General features: G+C 40.0%; 1 protein-coding gene across 6 annotated transcripts in view; it reads left to right on the top strand.

The window, feature by feature from the left end:
* The window catches only part of LOC125765399 (serine/threonine-protein kinase minibrain), a 54,671-nt gene that overhangs the window by 12,952 nt on the left and 20,019 nt on the right, over positions 1–21,700 (top strand). For all 6 annotated transcript variants that reach the window (XM_049430454.1, XM_049430458.1, XM_049430456.1 and 3 more), the window contains 2 exons: positions 19,502–19,623; positions 19,707–19,844. In XM_049430454.1, the coding sequence (XP_049286411.1) occupies positions 19,502–19,623; positions 19,707–19,844 (260 nt within the window). The remainder of the gene's footprint in view (positions 1–19,501; positions 19,624–19,706; positions 19,845–21,700) is intronic.

Below are 21,700 nucleotides of genomic sequence, written 5' to 3' on the forward strand. Positions count from 1 at the left end.
GGAATTCCTAATACCAGTGCGCAATCTCTTTGTGTTGGTTTCCGTTTTTGATACGTTTGATGCTTGAAGTGTATGAATGGACAATATTATCGGTTTGCTTTATGTTTTTTTTCTTCCCACCATGCGCCTCCATTAGTCAATGCAACAATAATGGAGGCGCCTAGTACTTTGCGCGGATCACGTTTTTGGTACTGGTACATAATTTTATAAAAGGAATTATATTACAGCTTGTGTAAGAATTGTATACCTACCGTAATATGATAAATTTTTGGTAAATATTTTTGTTTTGTTTTTGGCCTGTTTTTGTCCTATAGACGTTTAACTCTTCAAATGCCGTTGAAGGTGTGTATCGCTGAACGCACTGGTGTCTGACGTTACTTATTATCATTTTGCCATTTCGCATCGCATGGTGATAAGAAAAATCCGCAACTGTCTTACACAACAACATTGTATAATCGGTGCTGTGCGGTTGGGTGTCATAACTATTTCATTTTATTGCCCCGCTCTCTAATCTTCGTTGGAATTATCCTGCGCTTCAAGCAAAAGGGTCATGGGAAATCCCCCCTTCACCGTCCACCAAGGGGTGCGATTTTTGTTGTTGCTTTGAGCTATCTTGAGGGTAAGGTTTTTTTACATTGTCCTCTTAGAAATATATATTTTTGTAGAACTAAGATGGAAGGAATGCATTAAAGTTCAGTGCAATTGCAGTACGCTGGAGCTATCTGTCTTTACTGACAACAATGTCATAGAGGAATACGTTTGTTGGTGTAATAAAAGAAGAAACAGTGTACTGGTCTGTTTCCATATTGAGCGGATAATGGAAAAGGCCCTGCTTATCGAAGCTTTTCTTCCGGTCCAGAAGATTGTTTTTGTTTTTAAAATGTTACCAATTACAGTAGAACGTGGTTTATTCGGGGTACTCGAGACCGGACGGGACGCCGGTTAATCGATTTCTACGGATAATAGTCCGTTAAATGTCAATGTCACTTAACTTAGAAACACTTAATTTTTCCAAAAATCCAACACTTGGTCGTCCTGTTCCAGAAACATATTTATGATACTGGATCGGTACAGTCGTTTCAGTAAACTTATTACTCTCTGGTGCATTGGTTGGATTATTTCAAAACTGATTATACTGGATGTGATGGAGCGTTATCCAATAATAAAAAATGGCTCTCTGATGTAGTCCTTTTGATGCCAAAAATGATTCCGGACCGAGCAAATTATTATCAAAAAATTGTTAAAACTTTGTTTAGCACGTAAATGAAGAACATTTCAAATATATCGTTTAGACATAAATTATTTTAATCAACCTGACATCAGTACAAATGTTCACCACGGTTGAACAGCTGTCAATTTTTTCTAGTTTCTTTAAGTTTAATTTAAAGGAGATAAGGGAAAAATAATGTTTTTTTATGGAAAATGTGTTCAACAATCATCAGGTTGGCCAATTAGAGGGACCCAAGCTACATCTGGTGCAGCAACCAGAGCTAAACAATTAATTTTTGTAGCCTAAAAGTGGCAGAATAAATACAAGTATTCCGTGACTGGTTTATTTGTTAAAGTTATTTGTAAAAAAAACCTTAAAAAATCACTCTTTTTTCAGGTTAACAAAATAGTTTACTTACTTACTGATTTCTTGGCAAAAGTACTGTAAAAGTTCAACAACAAGATACAGTGGAGCGCCGATTATCCGGGTACCTTTTATCCGGCTGTCCCATTATCCGTGATCCGCGGAAATGACGGTTCCAAAGGCAAATTGACATATCAACTGCAAACCGGTGAAGGCATGAAATAAAAGCCTCAATAGGAAATGACACTAATGGCTGAAGTTCGACCAAATAGAACATATGTATTTTGCAAAGTGAAACTAAGAAAATTAACATCTTGGTTCAGAAAAAACAAGTCCACACATTACACACTAAACACTAATAGGTATTTATCAATAAAAAGAGTTGTGCCGATTATCCGTGTTATTCGTTTATGCGGCAGGGGACGAGTCTAGATGAGCACGAATAATCGGCGTTCCACTATATTTACTGGGATATTTTTATTGTCTCTTTATAGTACAGGGTTCTTCCCGAAGTGTGACTAATTTGGATGTCCATCATTCGCGTGTCACTTGCAGCAAGTGAGCTAACAGCCTCATTTGTTTTGCCCTGGGACGTACCATGAATGTTAAACTAACACATCACTTTTTCAGTACGGTGTTCTTGTTTACTGCACCTATCATCACCGTGGATCGTTTAGCCTTTATCATAGCCGCAGTGATCAACCGTACGCCGAACGGTTTTGCACCTATCGCGCGTACAGTCGACCTTATCAGCTGTCACTTATTGCGCAATACTCGATAGCGCGGGACACTTGACACGGATGTCGTCGACGGAGACGCCCTGAAGTAGAAAAGGTGCGCCGTCACCGTCCGCTGACGAGGTGCCGATCATAACGCCATGGGAACATGCAGTTCTGTGTTCGGCTTTACTTTGTTATCAATGTTGCGCGATGCTGTGGCAACTGCTCGATGTCTGATGGTCCTATTTTTGGGGAGGGTAAACACATATTTATGAGGTCTGTGGTGGATCTCTCCCGGTACGCTATCCCAAGTTCATGCTGGCTGGGGCTTATCAGTAGCGTTCATGCGAAGAATGTGAATTCGTTGATTTTTTTTTTTTGGAATTTGTGACGCGGTTTCGTACACTTCTCCATGGCAAGCAGCACGTGTTGGACGTGGGGATGGTAGTGGAACACTGTCGTACTTATTTCCAAGGTGTGAAGTGTGCTTAGTTGCTGTCGCCGTATGTGTTTGTTGATAGTCTAGAATAGCCGCACGTTTGTTTGAACGGTGAATGTTAGGAATGGAGGAAATTTTGAAACATTGAAAAGATGAAGTAACTGAACCCATTGCTTATCAGGCACAACGTACGCTTCTCATGATTGTGATGTGACACAGTTCGCAGGAAATTTCGGTCATGGTCACACGCACATGCACCATTACTTACCTGGTTTGCTGTGGATGAAAACGGTGATTTATTGCTCCCCATTGACGTGCGCTTGTTTCACCGGTCTTATCTTTTAGTTTTATTTACTATTTAATATAAACATTCTTTCATTCTACCGTTTATTTGATGAAGACTTTTTGGTTTCAAGTAATTTATTTTTTATTTTAAATCATTTGTATAATTTTTCGTTCCCATTTTCCCATTGATCGTTTTTTTGAAAAATGGGAAATAACTCTTTTTCTTCTCCAAATTGCTGGATCTTTGGTAACATGTAGCTTTTACAAATGAAATCTCTTCAAATAGCTTACATATTCCAAGTTTTCTCTCTCGAAATGTCACACATGTACACAAAGCAACTGGTTCAACCGGTGTGACCAAAATAACATCCACATTTAATGGGTCAACCCAATTCATGTTTTGCTTTTGTTTCTTAACTTTCGAACGCATCATCTCCGTCGAGCCCTCGCCGGTTCGTTGGCGTTTTTTTTTTCGCCAAAAACCGAGTGTAGAATTTCGATCGAGATCCTATAATTAAATTAAGAAAAGGTTGTTGTTTTTTTTTTTACTTCGTCAGCATCCTTTTTTTCCGTTTCACTGTGCCGGGATGAAATGGCACAAACGGAATGCGTTGTCCGATGCGTCAACATTTAACATGAGGGTAGTTAATCACGTGTGCACCAGGTAACTGTTTGCTACCGGGCGCTGTGAATGATCGAAAATATTTAGTGGGAACATATTTTTTTTGTCAAAAAAGATGCTTTTAAACAGATGCAATTGTGTTAGATTATGTTGTTTGTGTCACCCTTGTAAACAGTACCAAACAAACAGTGCCATTTTTATCTACGATTTCGTTGCTAGAGACGACGGCAGCCATCAGCTGTATGTGGCTCTCGGAGTTCATTTGCAGGTGATCTCTGTTGCAGCTTGTCACATGCTTTACCGGTTGACGCGCAATATTACGTACACTGTCCAAAGTTCAAGCTTGGCGATGTAATACAATACTGCGATTATGCGTAACATAATACAGTTTTTATGGTACAAAATGAATAATGTTAGTACACCAAAACTATAAAATATAAAAATAAAAATAAAAGTAATGTAACATTTAAAGTATTAAAAATAAAATATAATAAATAAGTATAAAAAAAGAATGTTTTGGAACAACAAAATATTGTAATATTATGATTTGATTTTATATTATGTTACGAAATATGATACTAAATCTAAAAAAAAACGTATGTTTACAAAACAATTGTTGTGAGTATGAATAAAAAAATGTATCAAATTATTTACATTATACAGTTGAAAACCCATTTCCATAATCTTTTATCACATTGGGTAGCATAATGAAGCAAATAATTCAACTGCGTTTATTTGCCGTTACATTCAACGGTCCAGAGTATGAAAATAAAAAAAAACAACCGCTACTAAAGAAATTTGCCTTAGTTACACCGCGCAACTTTTTCGCGCGAGTTAGCACACCGATATCGCCACAGAAATTGGTGTAGAGAGGCACTGCGTCATACGGTTTGATTGTCGGCAGTTGTGGTATATGCAACAGTATGAACACCAAACACGCTCGTCGCTGCACACCTTTATGTGTGAGCGCTTTCTTTTGCTGTTGCGCACCTCCAAAGTCGTCGCTGTCTGGCCGTGAGCGATCATATTTGTGTGTGTGTGTTTGTTTGCCTTCCGAACGTCTGTTCGGTGCTGCCAGTTCGGGTGCCATTATTTGTTAAAGATTGCGCGTGCACGTGAACGTACAGTGAAACGGAGCGCCCGGCGCTACATCCGCAAAGAAATGCAAATACAATGCCGACGACAACAGTGAGGTAAAAACGTCTTTTTTTTCTCTTTCGTTGCTTCCTTCTCCATTCCTTTTATCATCCCCCACTCCCCTCGGTTCCACTGGCATGGGGGTGTCGATGATAAGGGTGCAAACCACCAGCCAGCATATGATGGTGTGAAAGAAAACAGTGAACGAAGTGTTATCGTGCGCAACAGACTCACCGAAAGCGGTGGAGACAAATGATAATGGGTCTGTGAGTCGCGCCTCATAGAAACCTGGAAAAAACCGGCTGCAAGGTTAGGGGGGGAGAGACCAGGACAGAAAGACAAACATAGAGAAGAGGAAAAGCATGCGATTTTTAAGACGCGTACGTGAACGATGACGCGAAACAGAATTCGCATTTCATGACTAGCGTTTTTTTGCGATGGGGGGGTTGAACAAATTAAGGGTCGGAAGATGGATTGGGGTGCGGTGTGAGGCAAAAGTGATCCATTTTTGTATGACTCCTTGGTATCGGTGTGCAGCTATTTTGGGTTGCCACGCTTAGTAACGCTTTTTGGGGCGCTTGAATCGACTGTTGCCAGGGTCGATGTTGCGGTCGATTGTAATGCACGTTCCAAAATGTACCATCGAGCAATATTTGTATGATTTTGTTTAATTAAAATTGTATTTTTTATTTTATTTCCTCAGTTGCAAAGGGTAGGAACGCTAGGTTATTTATTCGCCCTTGTTGCCTGTATTTTCTTTATTTTTTTGAACATCTGGTGCTATTTACAAATGCTGTAAATACACAAAAGAAAATAAAAGTTTGCAATCAAAAACAAAAAAAATAACTAGAATAAAAATAAAGGACATAAAAAATATAAACACATGGAAATCTAAATAATAAAAACATATAATTAATAAACAAAACAAAAGAAAAAGAAATGAAAGGTAACCGAAAAAAGAAAAAAAAACATTTATTTTAGTTTTATTTTTTTAATTGTTTCCTTTGTTTTCTTACTTTCTCAGTTCCTTTATTTTCCATATATTCATATTTTCTTTGTATTTTCTTTATATTTTAGTGAAGTGAAATTGTTCTTACTGATAGCAATCTTTATTACTTTATTCTTTTCCTGTACTTTATAGTTTTATAATTTTTCCACCTTTGTGTACGCTTTTGTAAATAGCGGTGGGAGTGAACTTCGAAGGACGTTCGAAAATATCGTAATGGCTAATGGGACCCGATGATGACTGATGAGTTTGCGTACCTCTCGCCGTTTGACGCGCGAGATCAAAACAAGATCCTCTAACGAACGTTGCAACTTCCTGTACTCATAATGATCATCATCTCGCCAAGACATGACAGACAGCGGTATGACTCAACACACACCTCCAGTGATGAAACAAAAGCAGACACGCAGTTCAAGAGCGTTTCTGCGCTTGTGGGAGGATGGCACGATGGCACTTGCTGTTCTGTTGCCTCCGTAGAAGATGTTTTTTTTTCAAGTCTTCTTTTGTTTGATCGCTTGCTGCTATGTGTCGTGTGAGATTGGTGCGAATGACGATCGAAGCGGGGACAGGGTGCCAAACGATCGCAATTGATTGTTGGCCAAGCGTTGGCGGCCGTTAAAAGAAAGCGCGTCAAGAATGTCGTCCGTCCTTCGGTGCTGCTTTGTGACAACCGCTCTCGGGTAAGATCGCGTGCACAAACGCGAGATCACGAACGCGCAGCATGTATATGTTGCTTGTTGCATTAACTATAACAGCAGCGACGATACAGCGCCTCACACGGATAGAACCGATTGAGTGCGCATCAAGTATGGTAAAGGGAATCACGTCATCCGTACACATACATACCTGCACCAGCGTGTACCGGTCTTGTCTTGGACTGCCAAGAATCGACGGAGATGCGTTTTTTTCTTCTCTCGCTCCATCTTCATTTCCCTTGTTTGTTGCCCGCAACCCGGGCTTGTTGGGTTGTCTGATTTTGTGTAAACCACTTTAGTGTCTGTTCGCGTCTTCGACCGAGCGGACCGAGCATACCCAACTCTCGGATCCTTACCTTCCGTTGTTTTGCAGTACTAAGGGCTGTTGTTTGTTGTCCTGCGGCGTGTAAAATATTTATTCGACAGCTTTGCGAGTTGTTAAAGTGTCGTCGATTAAAGTGATTGAATTTCTTGAGGTGATCAAACATACTGTGAAAGTATAATTTTAAAGCTCTGGAAATCCAGCATAGTACATTACGAGGTATTCTGTGAAAAATTCTGCTCAGATATACTAGAACTTGGTAAACTGTTTAAAATTCTGTGTAAGAAATACTGCGACTTGGAAGAAAACTGTGAAGAATTGTGTAGAATTCTTGGAACTGTGTAGAATTGTGGAGAATTCTCTAGCATTCTTGACAGAAATATCAAAACTTGGTGAGATGTGTAGAGTTCTTGAAGTTTGAGTGACATATTGTCACCATTACTTAACCGCGTACGGCAGTCATGCAGATTGCATAACCTTACTTTTGTTCCTTGGTGAGCGTTCGATCGTGTTTAGCAAAGTAATTGAACGCACGCAACACGTTCGGCATGTGTCTACGGTAGTTTTTTTTTTTGGTGCGTGCTATCGAGAGTGAAAGATGGTAAAAATAAAATGTAACTTAAAATACAAAGCATCAGGCAACTTCTCCATGGTGAATGTTCATATGCCGGATGATTTAAGCCATGCTAACCAGCTCTAGTTTAATACATTCCAGTGTTTGTTGCGTACGGCCGAGACAAGTGCTGTGACTAAGTAGTGTAGGTCGTGTTATTTTTGTTTCTTTTCCCCATTTCCCAAGTAGGTGGTGGGAATCATGCTCTTTTCGGGGTATACATATGCTTCGTTATGGTGCCAAACATTCGCGATCGCTCGCGTTACCACACTACCCGCCACACTGGGTGGTGGTTTGGTGTAGGAAGAACCTAAACTAGCAAGATAGCAGAAGAGGAAGTGCGTCACGGGCGCTTACTTAGCTTTGCTCGTCGCTCTTACGTATACGCGCCACTGTCGCACGGGAATTGGCGATAATAATAGAAGCTCGGCAACAGTATCGCGAGTGTGTGTGTGTGTTTATAAGGGAAGAAAAAACGAGGGTGATTGTATAGGGGCGGGTAGGTTGTCTTTCGAGTTAGTCGATATGCTCCTCGGCAACAGCACGATTTGGCATTCATTTCCTGGCTCAAAATACACACCCTACTCACAAACATCTGCTGCTAGCCTCTGTGCGTGTCCTGTGGTGTGGTTGTTGGGGATTGTCTTTGATCTCAATCAAAGATCCGCTAGCGTTTTGGGCAAAATTCGTTGATAATTGTGAGAAGGTTTTTGTTTTTTGGTTTTATTCTACACTACATCTTGTGCACCGTAAATTAGCTACATTTCTTTCACCAGCTCGTTAGAGAAAAAAGAGGAATATAAAAAGTGCAAAAAAAGCAGTAAAAAGTTCGAAGAAATTTAAATCGCTACTACCCCAAAATGACCAGTGCACTGTGCTACATTTCCTCGTCGACACTAACGCAATCCTGGTCAACGAAGGACGATTACGGTGAGTATGGGATTGTGCGTGTCTGTAATGTAATGTCGTAGGGTGCCTGGGAGCAACAGGTTACGTTCCTGAAGGGAACAAAACAACGCACTGTGTGGGGAACAATGTACAAGAATATAACAGAACGGCAAGTTTTTTGGTAGAAATCGAACCATCGGTTTGTGGTAGTTGTTTATTTTGGGGATTTTTTTTATTTGTTTGATGAGCCACCGTTCTTAGATCAATGAACGATTGAAGAACGTGGGTTGCAGTTCGTTGACTTTCGTCGCTCGAATTATTCTGGGCACGGTAGGTGAAGATGGGTTGCTCTAAATGGGTTAAAAGTTTGCCAAAAAAAGAAGATTTAAAATGAACGATTGAAAAGAGTTTTTGTAGTACATTCATGCTACTATTTACAATTCTATAGGTTTAAAAAAAAGAAATTGGACAGTGTCTTCGATGGACAATTTAAAATCTTACAGAAATTCTTCAGACTCTGATATGATTTGTTTGATTTGACATGAGCTTTATTTTGTCAGACGTTAAATTCTATTAATTGGCATTAAAAACTCTTTTATTTTGACACTTTTCAAGCAAGTGTTTGACATTAAGCTCAAGCTTCTGTTAACTGTCAAGCTCATTAGGTCAGTTTGTTTTGATTGGTAAACAGTCAGTGTTTTAGTCGAAAAGCCTTGAAACTTTGACTTGAAGCCACTGCTTCAAATGAAGTTGTAAAATTTCTTAATAGAGTTTAATAAAAGTTGTTCATGAAATATGCTTTACGTGGGGTCACATCCCCCCAGGAACTGATTATTTCTTTTACACCGTTCTGACTCTCCTTTAGCGGCAGTTTGCAACTGCACACACGATTTAAGGATCATGATAAAGAGGGTTCCCCATCAGCATAAGAATACTATCTCAGCCATTATGTTATAGCTTTCTGTTTTTAAGACCCTTCACAATCCATATTACGCGTAGTAAATAATCTAGCTATCTGTCTACCCGGTGTGTATAACGCCAGAGAAAGGAGCAGAAAAAAAACCAAAAAAGTACAACACTGACTGTTGTCCACTGTTCGTGTGCAATTTAACATCGGAGTAATGGAAAGATCGTGAATTCGCTTGGAATCGTGCTTATGGTGACCCCGATTTCAGCGTCTGCAAACACCCCTATTGCAGTACACCAAGCGCACGCTACATTAAGAAGTTGTTTTATGGGCTAAACGAGAGCACCATAATAAGGACCTCCCGAGGTGTCCTCGGTCGTTATGGTGTCTGGATCATGGGGGTCGTTTCAGTTTGATAGCTAGGCGTTAGTGTGCCGAGAGAAAAGGATGTTTTTTTCTTTTTTGATAATTTAATTTTATTTATCAACAAAAAAGGGAACGACAATAGCTCAATAAGGGTACGTGAAATTGGGAAAAATAAAGCGTTTTGTTGAGAATTATTAGAAAGTACATTATGTCTAGTATATTCCCAAGATGAATTTCTATACCGAGGACAAACAGATATGTTTAAGTCCATTTTATATCGTTGCAAATCGCATCGAATGCCGTTTCGATTAACAGCACTGCTCCGGATGGTTATGATCGTCATTATATACCGCATGATTACCATTATGTACGGCGGGTAGTTATATCAGTATGACGAACTCTCTTGCCCATTCCAATGCCGAAACCCGTCTAAAACGTTACATTCACGCTCATGCGGAGGTTCTAATGGAGAATGATATCGTTGCAGTAAAGTAGGATATTTGCGACGTGATTATTTGCCAGCCAAACCAGCAGTAAAGTCGGTTTCGACGGGCAAAACCCGACGGTGACGATGTCTTCGTCTTTCGTCTCCACGCTGGTTTGGATGATGGCCGGTCGACTATTGTGGGGAGGAGGCGAAAGGGCCAAAAGGTTAGAATTTTGGGATGCAAATTAGCTGCAAGTAAAATTGTGGTGTTGCCCCTGTATCGTACCTTGTGTGAGTGTGTGTTGGTGGGAAAAGAGTAACCGAGTCGTCCAAGTCCTCCATTTTTGGAGCGACCACCATTCGATCGTTTTGCCCCTCGTTTGTGAGTTTTTTTTTACTACTCCACTGTCTGGGGCGATGGGAAATCAAGTTGTGCCAAGGGGGAAAATGTTGAGATGTTCTTCTTCATGTTTTCCTTGGGTGATCTTTTTCGTCCGTATCGCTTTTGGGTCAGGATCTTCTATCCGATTGCGATACCAAAAACGTTTCTCGGTTAGACGGTGTGCTGCAGGAGAATACTGGTGGACTGCAACGTGTACAACATTAACTTTATCTTCGACGGCGTCTCGGGTTGTGATTGTATTGTTTTTCCGTCTGGCCATCCCATCCAAGGTATTTTCGCGGGAATGGGAGCAAAGTGGCCGGAAGGGTCGTTTCGGGTTAGTCTGGTAAAGTCTAGTGAGAGAGTGAGGTGAACGTTACGAAAAAAAACTGTCTCGCTGAGAGGTCATTGGATTTTTGTACGGATGATAAAGAAGAACAAATCGTTGAAGTAGAATACGCTTCTTCCAACACCAGATGGAGAATTTGTTTAATGGAACACAGGGGATGGAAGAAGGCAAACGGGGGCTGTATGTTTGAGGGATGATGAAAAAGGATTGCTCAAAGTTGTGAAGTTGTTTCTCCCGCCCCCTGTAACATCCCTCGCCGGGGGGTTCGCATCCGAGCTACAGTCCGTTTGGTTAACGCTCGTCGTTGCTACTGTCTGGCGGATTCGATTTAATGTTCATTTTTAGATTTTCTCGCCTGATTTTGGGAACAAGATTGAAGACGGTTTTGCAGTGGTGATTTGTATTACGGATGGAAACTGGTCCCGTCTGTCGTTAGACGAGACACGCTGGATTGTCGTCATCATCGTTGCGCGCGGTTTCTTAGGATTGGTGAAGGAAGAAATGGGCAAATTTAGCAAGAACTTTATTTTTGGGCATTCAAGAAAATGTTGGGCTGTAAGTTTAATGAAAGCTGTGGACCTCAAAATTACTCTCGTTTACACAAGTATCATAAACCGATACTGATAATTAATTCGCGATAGATGAAATATTAGTAACATTGAAGTTTGCGAATATCTTTCCTGTAGATTATCTCTCAGTTTGTTGAGATTTGGGAGATATTGGAAAAAATATGACAGAAAAGCAATAAAAGCTTCTCAGTTTTTTGTTCGAACTTCTACTGCTCAATTCTCGTTCATTAAGTTGGACCCAACTCTGACCCCAACAAGGAAATGAGAATGGAAAACTTTTGTTCTACAATTATTTTACTTGGTTATTGTATTGGAAGCAGTTTTGTTCACCAATTTGAACCAAAGAAGCTGTTGGTATGTCATACATACATAAAAGGAACTCCTCTTGTCTCTGACTAAGAGAATAATGGATATATAAAGAGAGAAAGAGAGAGATATCGTGGTAAATTATTTCTGGATGATTGTCCTTGGTTTGCGTTTTGCTCGTTGATGCATGACGTTGGCCAGTAAGATGACGATCGTCGAGCGGGACGTGAGATGTCCCTCCCTTGGCTCTAGCACCAGGCGCTGGGATTCACCTTTTTTGTCCCGTGTGCTCTTGTCTAGACGGATAAAGAAACCGAAGAACCGGAAATACTTGATTGAATTACATTCGTGTCTCGAAGATTCCGTCGTGTGTGTGTGCGCGCGCGCGAGGGGTTTTCGTGTGCTTTGGATAGTCTTCATCTTATTTGGTACCGTGTCTTGGGCGGAAGTTTGTCTGTCATGTCAATTTATCTTTTTCCATTCACTCTTTGCTGCACTTTGTTGCGACGCTTTCTTTCTTTATCAAGTTTCATGTCGTGTAGTCCATGTGTTTGTTGCGTGAGAATGTTGAATATTTAGATCTGATGTAGAAAGAAATAACATAATTAGGTAAAAGCTCGTGTCAGAAGCATTAAATCGATTGTAAATGCGTTCATTTTAGTGTCAATACCATATGTTGCGGTCAATTGTGTCGCAGTTTCACAGCTTACCTTCGTAAAGTTCGTAAATAGCAACAAATGCCATTTTCCTCTTCAAAAAACACAACCTTCGTGTACTGCAGTGAAAGCCAAAAAAGGTGTCTCACCTACGCGTGAGTCAACCCACTGACGGCAAAAAAAAGCTTATACGGAAATCCCACGGATTTTCTTTTTGGTGCTGATTTCATCTTGGCTTCTGGCGCACACCTTTAAATAACACACCGTTTGTTTTGCTTTCATCCCTAATTGAGAATGCAGAAGCTGCTGACATTGGCCTTCGGTCGGCGTTGTGGGAGATGGGCAAAACGTGGTTAATGCAGCGTGGGCGTAGGTGTGCTGCCAGGCGATAAGCGTGGGAGAAAATGAAATCTTAGGCTTCGCTAAGTAGTGCAAAAGCTTGCGACGCACGTTTTTCCTTTTGTGGGGGTTTGCTTTTTATCGAGGGCTGAATTTCGAGACGCTTAATGCAATTTCGTTTATTTCTTCAAATAAAAAATACTATGCAACAGATGTCTATAAAAAAGGAGGACAATATTTACAGTTTGTTTACAGATGCCCATGACTGAAGTTAATAAAATTGAAAAGTTTATTATTTTATAATATTTGAACTTTTTGCACTCCATCGTATTTGTGTGAGATGAGACCAGATAAAGAGTGTCTGATGTGTGCAACACACGGTCGATGGATGGCAACACCTTCCGTGTGCAATCGACGCAATCGTTGAAGAAGTCAGTAAATCATCTCTGCGGGCGTTTGTTTGGGCGAAGAACGACTTCCGAACGGGCGAGATCAAAGTTGAACACCGATAATCGCCACCAGCAGTCACCATCTTCACGAAACGAAACGGAAAGGTAACAGTTTGTCCTACCCACGTGAGCTTACGGGGTTTGTTTTGGGGTGTAAATGGGGGTGTAAACCTACACGTTTGTTGTTAGGGCAAATAGTTTTTTTTCCTGCAGTCTGTTCGTGTGGAAATGCTTGCAGTGTTGCGTTTGGTACTCGGAATCGAATGAGAATTGTGGCTCGAAGTAAATCGAAATTATTGCATTCGTGAAATCCCCGTGACTGTCGTGTGCAGAATTTCAAGAAATGAATCATTTCTTGGCAAAGCATCACATAAATACGCGATTGAGGATTATTATTTTTTTGTCACTACTTTTCATCTTCTCATTGGAATTTACGCTGTTGATTCATCCTGCATCTTTTCCGTGTTCCAAGAAGCATTTATTGCTTTCAATCACAAATATATATTTTTCAATTTTCAATTCAATTTTTCAATCAATCGATTTCTTTAAAATAACAAGTAAAATATATAGCACCGAGCTGGAGGGAAAATGTTCTCCGGCAGAATAATTGACTGTACGAGCATTTGTTGTGTTGCGGAAATGGAAAATATTTTTTCCCGTAACTACCCTTCTTTCCAATTTCCCTTAGTCTGGAGGTCATCAGGCTGTTGGTTTCGCCATTGGTTTCGTTCGTTCGCACGCAAATGAAAAATGAGAATGAATTATGGGTCTATTTTTGAACCTGTGACTTCATATGCAACCATCAACCTTTCGGGGAAAGGGTTTTACACCCGGTGGGGTTAATCCGGTAAGGAGGGGGTTGTGTGTAGAAAAAAGCTATGCTTAAACACAATTGGGACATTCGTTGGGGGAACAAATACGAACACAAATATGTATGCATTGTCTATTTCGATGATCTTGCAATGTGGCACCACACAGGCAACGAGTTACATTTTTCGATTGTGGGTGTTTATTTCATAAACTCTAAGACACATGATCTGTTGAAAAGAAAATTCATTGCACATGTTTTTCCACCCGACCATATGTACTGTGAGGGACGCGTGCTAGCTAATGCGTTTGATGATATTAGAAAAGCTTTGAAAGGTTGCCATCTTTCTTTTTTTTTGAAAATGTTTCTTCGTCACGTTGGTCTACAACATTTGTAACTATTATTTTGTTAATATTATTTTTTTGGGTTTTGTAAATATTAATTGAAAAAGCCTTCTTTGATTCGTTTTTTTAACAACATTTATTGTTAATTTGTTTGTGTAGAATGCGTTTCCTATGACTTTATTTTAGGTAAAGTAACTTTCGTGAGCTTTTTTTCGGTTGTTTTGTGATTCGACCTGATAAAAAAAATATGATAATGGTTTGTCACACAATTTGTAACGCTAAGCCTGAAATCGAAATAACGAGCGCAAGGCAATGCAGTAATAAACCGCCGGTGTGCCACTCACGGTACGGTTTCGTAGGTCAGTTTTGTTGATGCAAGGGAAAAATGTGCTTTCATGTGTGTGTATGTGTGTGCGCCAGTACTTAAACAGCACCTCGCAACTGGTTATTTTTCTCTACTGTTTTACATTTCAACCTTTAAAGCATTTGATTGCTTATTTGCATTGGTGGATTTTTACATTTTTATTCAGCAAATAGCCTAATTTTGTGATGTGAATATTTTGATCTATTGATGTCCTTTCACGTGTCATTTTCACACCGATTTTTACTGTCAACTGACAGATTAAGCTACGGTTTGAGAATTTTATGCGATTAGTTGTCTGCTGTGCAACTGGAACCAACTTATCGTGGCGGAAATCAAATGTCACTGAACAAACTGTTGAAAATCACATTAAACAGTTTATCGACAATACACATTTTATTTATGCATAAATTTTTTTAAAGTACAAATTTACATCGATAAAATTATAATGCCGTTGTACTTGGAATTAATTAAAGGAATTATGAAGATATGATATTCATCGTTTATCCGGATGTTGAATTATTCGGGCTGGTTTTGAATGACAGTTCTAAAGTTGATTTGACATATTACATGCAAAAGTGGTTAATGGTGTTTCTCTGTTTAAATTCCATTCAAAAATAAGTAGATACTTTCTGGATGACCTTATTAATATTAGGAACTAATTTACTGCCGTCGAATAAAATTTTTTTATGGACACATTTAAGCAATAACAAAAGCTGAAAAAGACGATTTTTTAGTTTTATGCAATCGTAACTCGTAGTCAAAATGGCAAAATGCAAATCTTATTATTCTTTTTCAATAAGATTTATATACAATTTTGAAATGGCTTTAGCAAATTTATTGAAGTGTTTAATTTGTAAATCACATTACAGAAAAAAGCTTTTTACGAGATTGTTTACCACATTAAACGACAACTAACTGGACAGATCAAACGTATTTTGCAACAATCACTTATTTATTTGTGACAGTGAGGATGCCCAGCGGGGAGAGAGTTAAAGTGCGCCAGCCAGCAAAAGTGATCAACTGCTTTCTATGTTAACTTGTCGTACTTTGCTCTCGGTCACGGTTTTTATTTATAGCTTTGCTAATCCTCCTACGCACCCTTGTGTGCGGGATCGTGTATTTTCGCTTTTCGATTTTGGGAGGCTAATTTTACATTTTTTCGTTAGTGAATTTACTCTAATGTTTGTTTTGTTGTAAGCATATTTTTTGTCTGCTGTAAAGTCGGGAGATTATTAAACTTTTATCGAATGTAGTTTAGAATATTAATATTATTTTAAAGTAAACTTTTGCATCATATTTGTCGCTTGTGAAATGTGCAAACGGACAATTGTTATTATAAGTTCACAAACTTTGGTTGGTAATCGGCATGACGAAACCACAACAGTGTGTAGGTGTGCAGTTTAAACCAACATGTCGAAACCCGGGGTGGAGGGAAGTGTTGTAATACGCTAAAAATAGAGCGCACAACACCGCACACCGCCATTGCGTTTGGTGGGCGGCCTTTTTTTTGTAATTTGGCTTCGAGGAGACCTTAAGCCGACTGAGATGTCCGGTTCGTGCATGGGCTGCTACTTCTAAACTTATACAAATGCCCTCCGGTGCAAAATCTGCCGTTGGTGATCTGATGCATTTAGTGCTCTTTTAGCATGGGCGTCGGCCGTGGTAGACAATGTGTGGGTTGTTTCTTTTCATCTCTCTCTCTCTCTGTTCTCTCTATTTTGACACCTTGATGACGAGTACTATTGGTAGCCTTTTGCAAATTTACCTTCATCAGCATAAGAAACTGCTTGCAATGAAAAAAAACCACCTTTTGGGCCAATCTTATAGATGAAGCAGTTAGTCTACGATCGAAAGACTGATCGGTGTCATTCGCACTGGTTTCTAAAAAAAAGCCCGCTATAATGTCCTCATGTCGGTTGTGTCGGCGTGAATTCGCAACATTCAAAATCCCCAAATAGTCAATCGAGAGTATGTTCGCGCCAAAGATACATAAAAAAAAAGAAGTGAAACCCAAAAACGAGAGAAACGAATTCTCATGTAAAGAAAGCAATGACCGTTGGAAGTCTCACTAACCTCACACCTTCTAACCCTTCAAATCCGATTAATGTTGAACGGTGTGGAGTTTCCAACAAAACTCCCTCTTTGTTCTTTGTCCGTGGAGAGTTACTGTATGCTGAGCAGTTTTTGTTGCGTTACTCTGCCTGGAATTTCTATTTCTCTGCATACCATTTTGGTGATCGTGATGCATAATGTGCCCTCGGAACCGTATACCGTCTTGCTCACGGATGTGTGTGTGTGTGTTTGTGTGTGTGTGTGTGTGAGAGAGAGAGAGAGAGATGTATGTACGGGAAGGAAATTCCCCGGAACCGGTTTGCCTTGAAGCCCCCGGTATCCAACGGTCGGCGCGAAATGACGGGCAGACCATGAGTTTGCCGAAACCACCTCGAGAGGGATGACGGATGAATAATGATGCAGCAGCAGCAGCAGTCTGGTGGTGACTCGGTCGACCCGGAGATGAAACTGCAACTGCACAGACAACTGCAATAGCGCACATGATGGAGGTGGGTTGTTAGTATGGGCATGCGAGTGATGATACATCGCGTTACCCTTTAAAACTTGCGGCCCTCATATTGACTTTGTCTCGCAGCCGGTGTATACAGTAGGAAAATGTTTACCTATCTTTAAGAAGTTTAATATTTTTCAGTAAACTTCATCTTTCTTTAACCTTTCCTTCCGAAGAAGATGAAGACATTGAGACATTGACATCGATTTGTAGATACGCATAACGCTTAATCGACACATATGCTACCGGATGGATATGCTAGAGTTACACGTACCGAGAAGGATTCTGGTCATGGTCGTTCAATTAAATACTTTCCGATTCGGTTTGGTAATATGATATTCGTCCATCTGCGTAACATTGTCGGTGAAATCTTAAGAAACCGTTTCCGACGCGTGTTGTCCGGACGGACATCTGGCGCTCAGTGTGAAGTTACCAACCTTCATTCTTGTTGGATGCCACCTTCAACGGTTGCAAAAGGGATGGGTTGTCTTGATCTTTTTTTTTCAACTTCTCCGGAAAGATACGGACCCCAGGAAAAGGCTACCAAAAAAAAAAAACAAGAAACCATTTTCAGTATAGTCGAAGGTTTTATGTTTTTTTTTTGGATCAGTTTGACGTTGAGAAGGTTCGATCGATAGAGTTTGGATCTTATATGATTAGCGAAATTGGCCACAACAGCTGCTCCATTTCCGGCCTAATTTAGCCCTAAGAAAGTATTGGGCGACCCTCCGAATCGTTGGGGTGGTCTCAACATCAATCTAAAGTTACATCTGCGCCTATCGGAAAGAAGACTTTGTATGAGTGTGCAGTTGTGGAGAGTGGCGAACGAAGCCCACCGATATTCGTTTGTAGAGTTGCAGGAAGGTTGTGCTTCATCATCATCATCATCATTCTCATCATCGAAAACGATGGATTTTGTCGACGCAACGGCAAAAAGCATTTCATCCGGCTGCATAAGACTTGCATAAAAATCTAATCTAAAAGAAATGTGTCCTGACACCTTCAGGCAACTTTATTTTGACATGACGTGATGTATTGGAATAGACTGGAAGAAAGTATTGAATGTAAACCGTCTAGAGGCAAATAATGAGGAGCAGAACTCAAATTTCGTAAAGATCTTTTTATTAATTTTTTATTCATCAAAACATAAAGATAACCTTTTGTGAAATTGGAACTCAAACTTCGAGCTTAAAGAAAATAAAGTTGTAATGTTGTATACAGTTGTTGCCTCGTTAGCAACAGTGGAATTATAAATATAAAATCGCTCCGACCAGGAGTGCTCAAAGGTCGTTGGGAACACCTTGTATGCGAGATATATCTCTCACGCAACTAAATAAGGGTGAGATGAAAGAGAGCGTTTTTAAAGTGGAGATCATGCTACGTCTATCTCGCGATTCATTGATCGCGAGTAACTACCAGCAAGCTAACCCGTGTGAATTCCGTGGAGCGAGCGATCAAAAATGAATAATATTGTCTATCGTGCTGGCCGCTCTCATGCGAGAAAGATAGAGAGACAGATTATTACGGTAGGGTAGGATTTTATTTTAATATTACTTCCGGCCGGAATGTTGTGTCTGTTCGGGCCGGCTGCGTTATAAAAAGATTAAAAACACAAGGTACAAATACACACGCATTAAAGCATTGTTCAAAATCCTTCTAAAAATGAGGTTTCAATGTATTTGTTTACCGCTAAAAAAAGCAAAAGTAAGTTGTGAACCTGAAACTTTAATGGTACTTTAAAAAGTCACACGTATTAAATCAAGTTTTAATATAAAGAAAGAGAACGAGCGAAATAAAAAACGACAAAAAGAGCAAAAAAGTAGGAAATGCAATGAATCTCCCCAAAAACTACAGCTCTCAACGCTCTCACACACGCTGTAAAACCGGAGGCACACAGCTTGAACGTAACGATCGTGTGGAGCTTTTTCGATGCTGACGCACCTGTACGCCGAAAGAATGAAAGAACGAACGGCACAGCGAAGAAGTTCGTTAACCTTATTTCCGGCTCAATTATTCGGCTGTTGTGTCGTCGTTATGTTCGCCTGGTTCTTTAGCCGGTCGCGATTTTTGGAGGGAAAAAAGCGAGTTCCATGCTAATGTTCGGATGTTCGATGTGTTGGGATCTCTTGAGCACGTTTTGTATGTATTTCTCTTTCTTATGCGTGTTCAATGCATGTCGAAACAGTCTTTGTAGTGTGTTTATATATTTTAGTTGGTTTCTGAGTTCCTGTGATTGGGTATCTAAAGTCTTTCGTGTCAATGGAGACACGTGATTTGAAATAGAGACACTTTTCTACCAGTTTAATGATAACAATATGTTACTTAAATTATTCCTAATACTAATGTTTTTTATTTGTTATTGTCTCTCAACAGTGGCTGCACAGTTTGCATCCGGAAATGTTCCTGACTCAACGCGGCAAAGGCATCATGCGCCGCTCTACGGAAGACTGGTTACAGAAGAACATTTACCTGCCGTACATCGTGATATACACCAGGTGAGAAACCGTCAATGATGATGTCACAAAAATCATCGATTTTAAACCGATTACATTCGCTTTCCTTTTTTTTTCGTTTCCAGCGTTCGATAAGCCCCACATCATCGACCGATATTCGGGCGATGGAAGCCCGGATACCGGTGCTTTTTCGAGATCCAGCTACGGCACCCCTGCGAAAGTTGAGCGTCGACCTGATCAAAACCTACAAACATATAAACGAGGTGGGTAAACACATGGATGATGCTGTTGCAATTGAAAACAATATACTCGATCAGGGCATCAATTCGTGATAACATAGCCCAAGGCGGATACGGATAACAGATTAACAGTAACGACGGACTTCAACGTCGTTCCAAGTTACGGCCTATTTGCTCACCAAGTTCCGTCAGTCGATCGCGGGAAAGCTGTACTAATTTTTAATATATGCTTGTCTATTCTACGTGCCTTATCACACCGCACTGGAAAGAATGCGTCGCGGTGCTGGTGGTCATTGTTAATTGAATTATAATAATGTCCTGTCATACTATCCATTCGCATCCTCGCTGTGTGTCTAGTCCACCTCAGTGGAGCCAACGTTCTGGCACGTACCACATTTAAATATATGTAAGTGTGTGTCTGTGTGCATGTTGACCAAGAAAATGTTGTTCAGTTGGACGACCGAAAACCTACGGTCGCCGATGGTTTTGGTGCCGATGATGAGTAAGAGGAAACTCTACTCTCACCACTTGACGATACCGGCAAACATTCACTGCAGCTTTGTAAGGGGCAGAGTTTGCTGGCGCCAGCTACCAGCTGGAGGACGGCCACCATTCTGCTAAATTGGCGTGCAGAATAATTCCGGTACTCGGACGATACGTGCGCGGTTCGGGACGAGGAACAGTAGGTGACAGAAAAACCTTGGACGGGGCCGAAGGAAAGGACGAGAAAAAGTTGTCGAGTGGTTGCGATTCGGTCATCTGTTTGAATTCCTTCAAGTTCACTTCAGGCCGACTGGAGCCCATGAAACTGATGGCCGAACGGAACCTCTCGACCTGCCAACAAAATATCCCGGTAAAAGCGCAAGACGTAACGAAGACGAACCGTATCGAGCAGCAATCGAACCAAATCGGACCATTATTTTCGCCCTTTTCGGATACCGTGTCTCGGGATGATGAGATGTGAAGGAACAACGGATGTATTCCTTTAAATGTTGTTGTTATTGGTGGTTGCTTTTTTTTAAAGTACGGATCTTTTTAGTGAAGTGAAGAGATGCATCAGAATTTTGTAAGGTACAGAAGATCGCAAAGGGAAATGTTATTATCTAATCTTTTTATGTGAAAGAATCGCTATAGGAACAACCATAACTACCTATCTTTCGAACCCTCTATTCAAGTAGATGATCATAATAAAATAAAACTCATACTCGAAACCCTAGTTAACGTTTCGAACCAGTGTCTTTTTTTTGCTTTTTTTTCACAATAAAATTTAAATAGTTTTATTGATCCATTTGTATTGAAAACGAATGTACCGAAATCATAAAAAAATTGCTTTTAATTAATAGTGGTTTGCCACTATTTGCCATAGGGTAGTTTCTATTTAGGAAAAAAACTCAGTTATGCAAATCTGATTCATATACCCTTACATTGCCTCGAATTTACCCGGTATTTTCTTTTAATTTAATGTTCAGCTTAGTATTGAATTGACTGGACATGCATCATGGTATAAATAAATGTTATATCTATGTTATATAAATGTTATCTTGAAGTCATCTTCAAAGCATAAGGTCATAAAAAAGGTTTAAATCACAGTGCATTAATAGTTGACTTTTCGGACGTAAAACTCAGGATCGAATAAAACAGTCTGACGAAGAAATTTGCTAGAAAGAGTACATTTAAAAATCGCTGACCAGCTTGGCAATTCCAAGGAAAATATTCGGAAGAAAAGGTTTTTTCAAGGATAAATTGAGTATTTTTTGTAGGATGTGATACGGAAAAATTTTGTATAAAAATTACAGATTAGATTAATGTTAACAGAACCAGTTATTGATGTTCCTTCTGTTCATATATTCAACGGAAGTATTTAAAAAGATTTGAAATCA

Source organism: Anopheles funestus, chromosome 2RL, assembly GCF_943734845.2.
Source record: "Anopheles funestus chromosome 2RL, idAnoFuneDA-416_04, whole genome shotgun sequence".
Taxonomy (NCBI): domain Eukaryota; kingdom Metazoa; phylum Arthropoda; class Insecta; order Diptera; family Culicidae; genus Anopheles; species Anopheles funestus.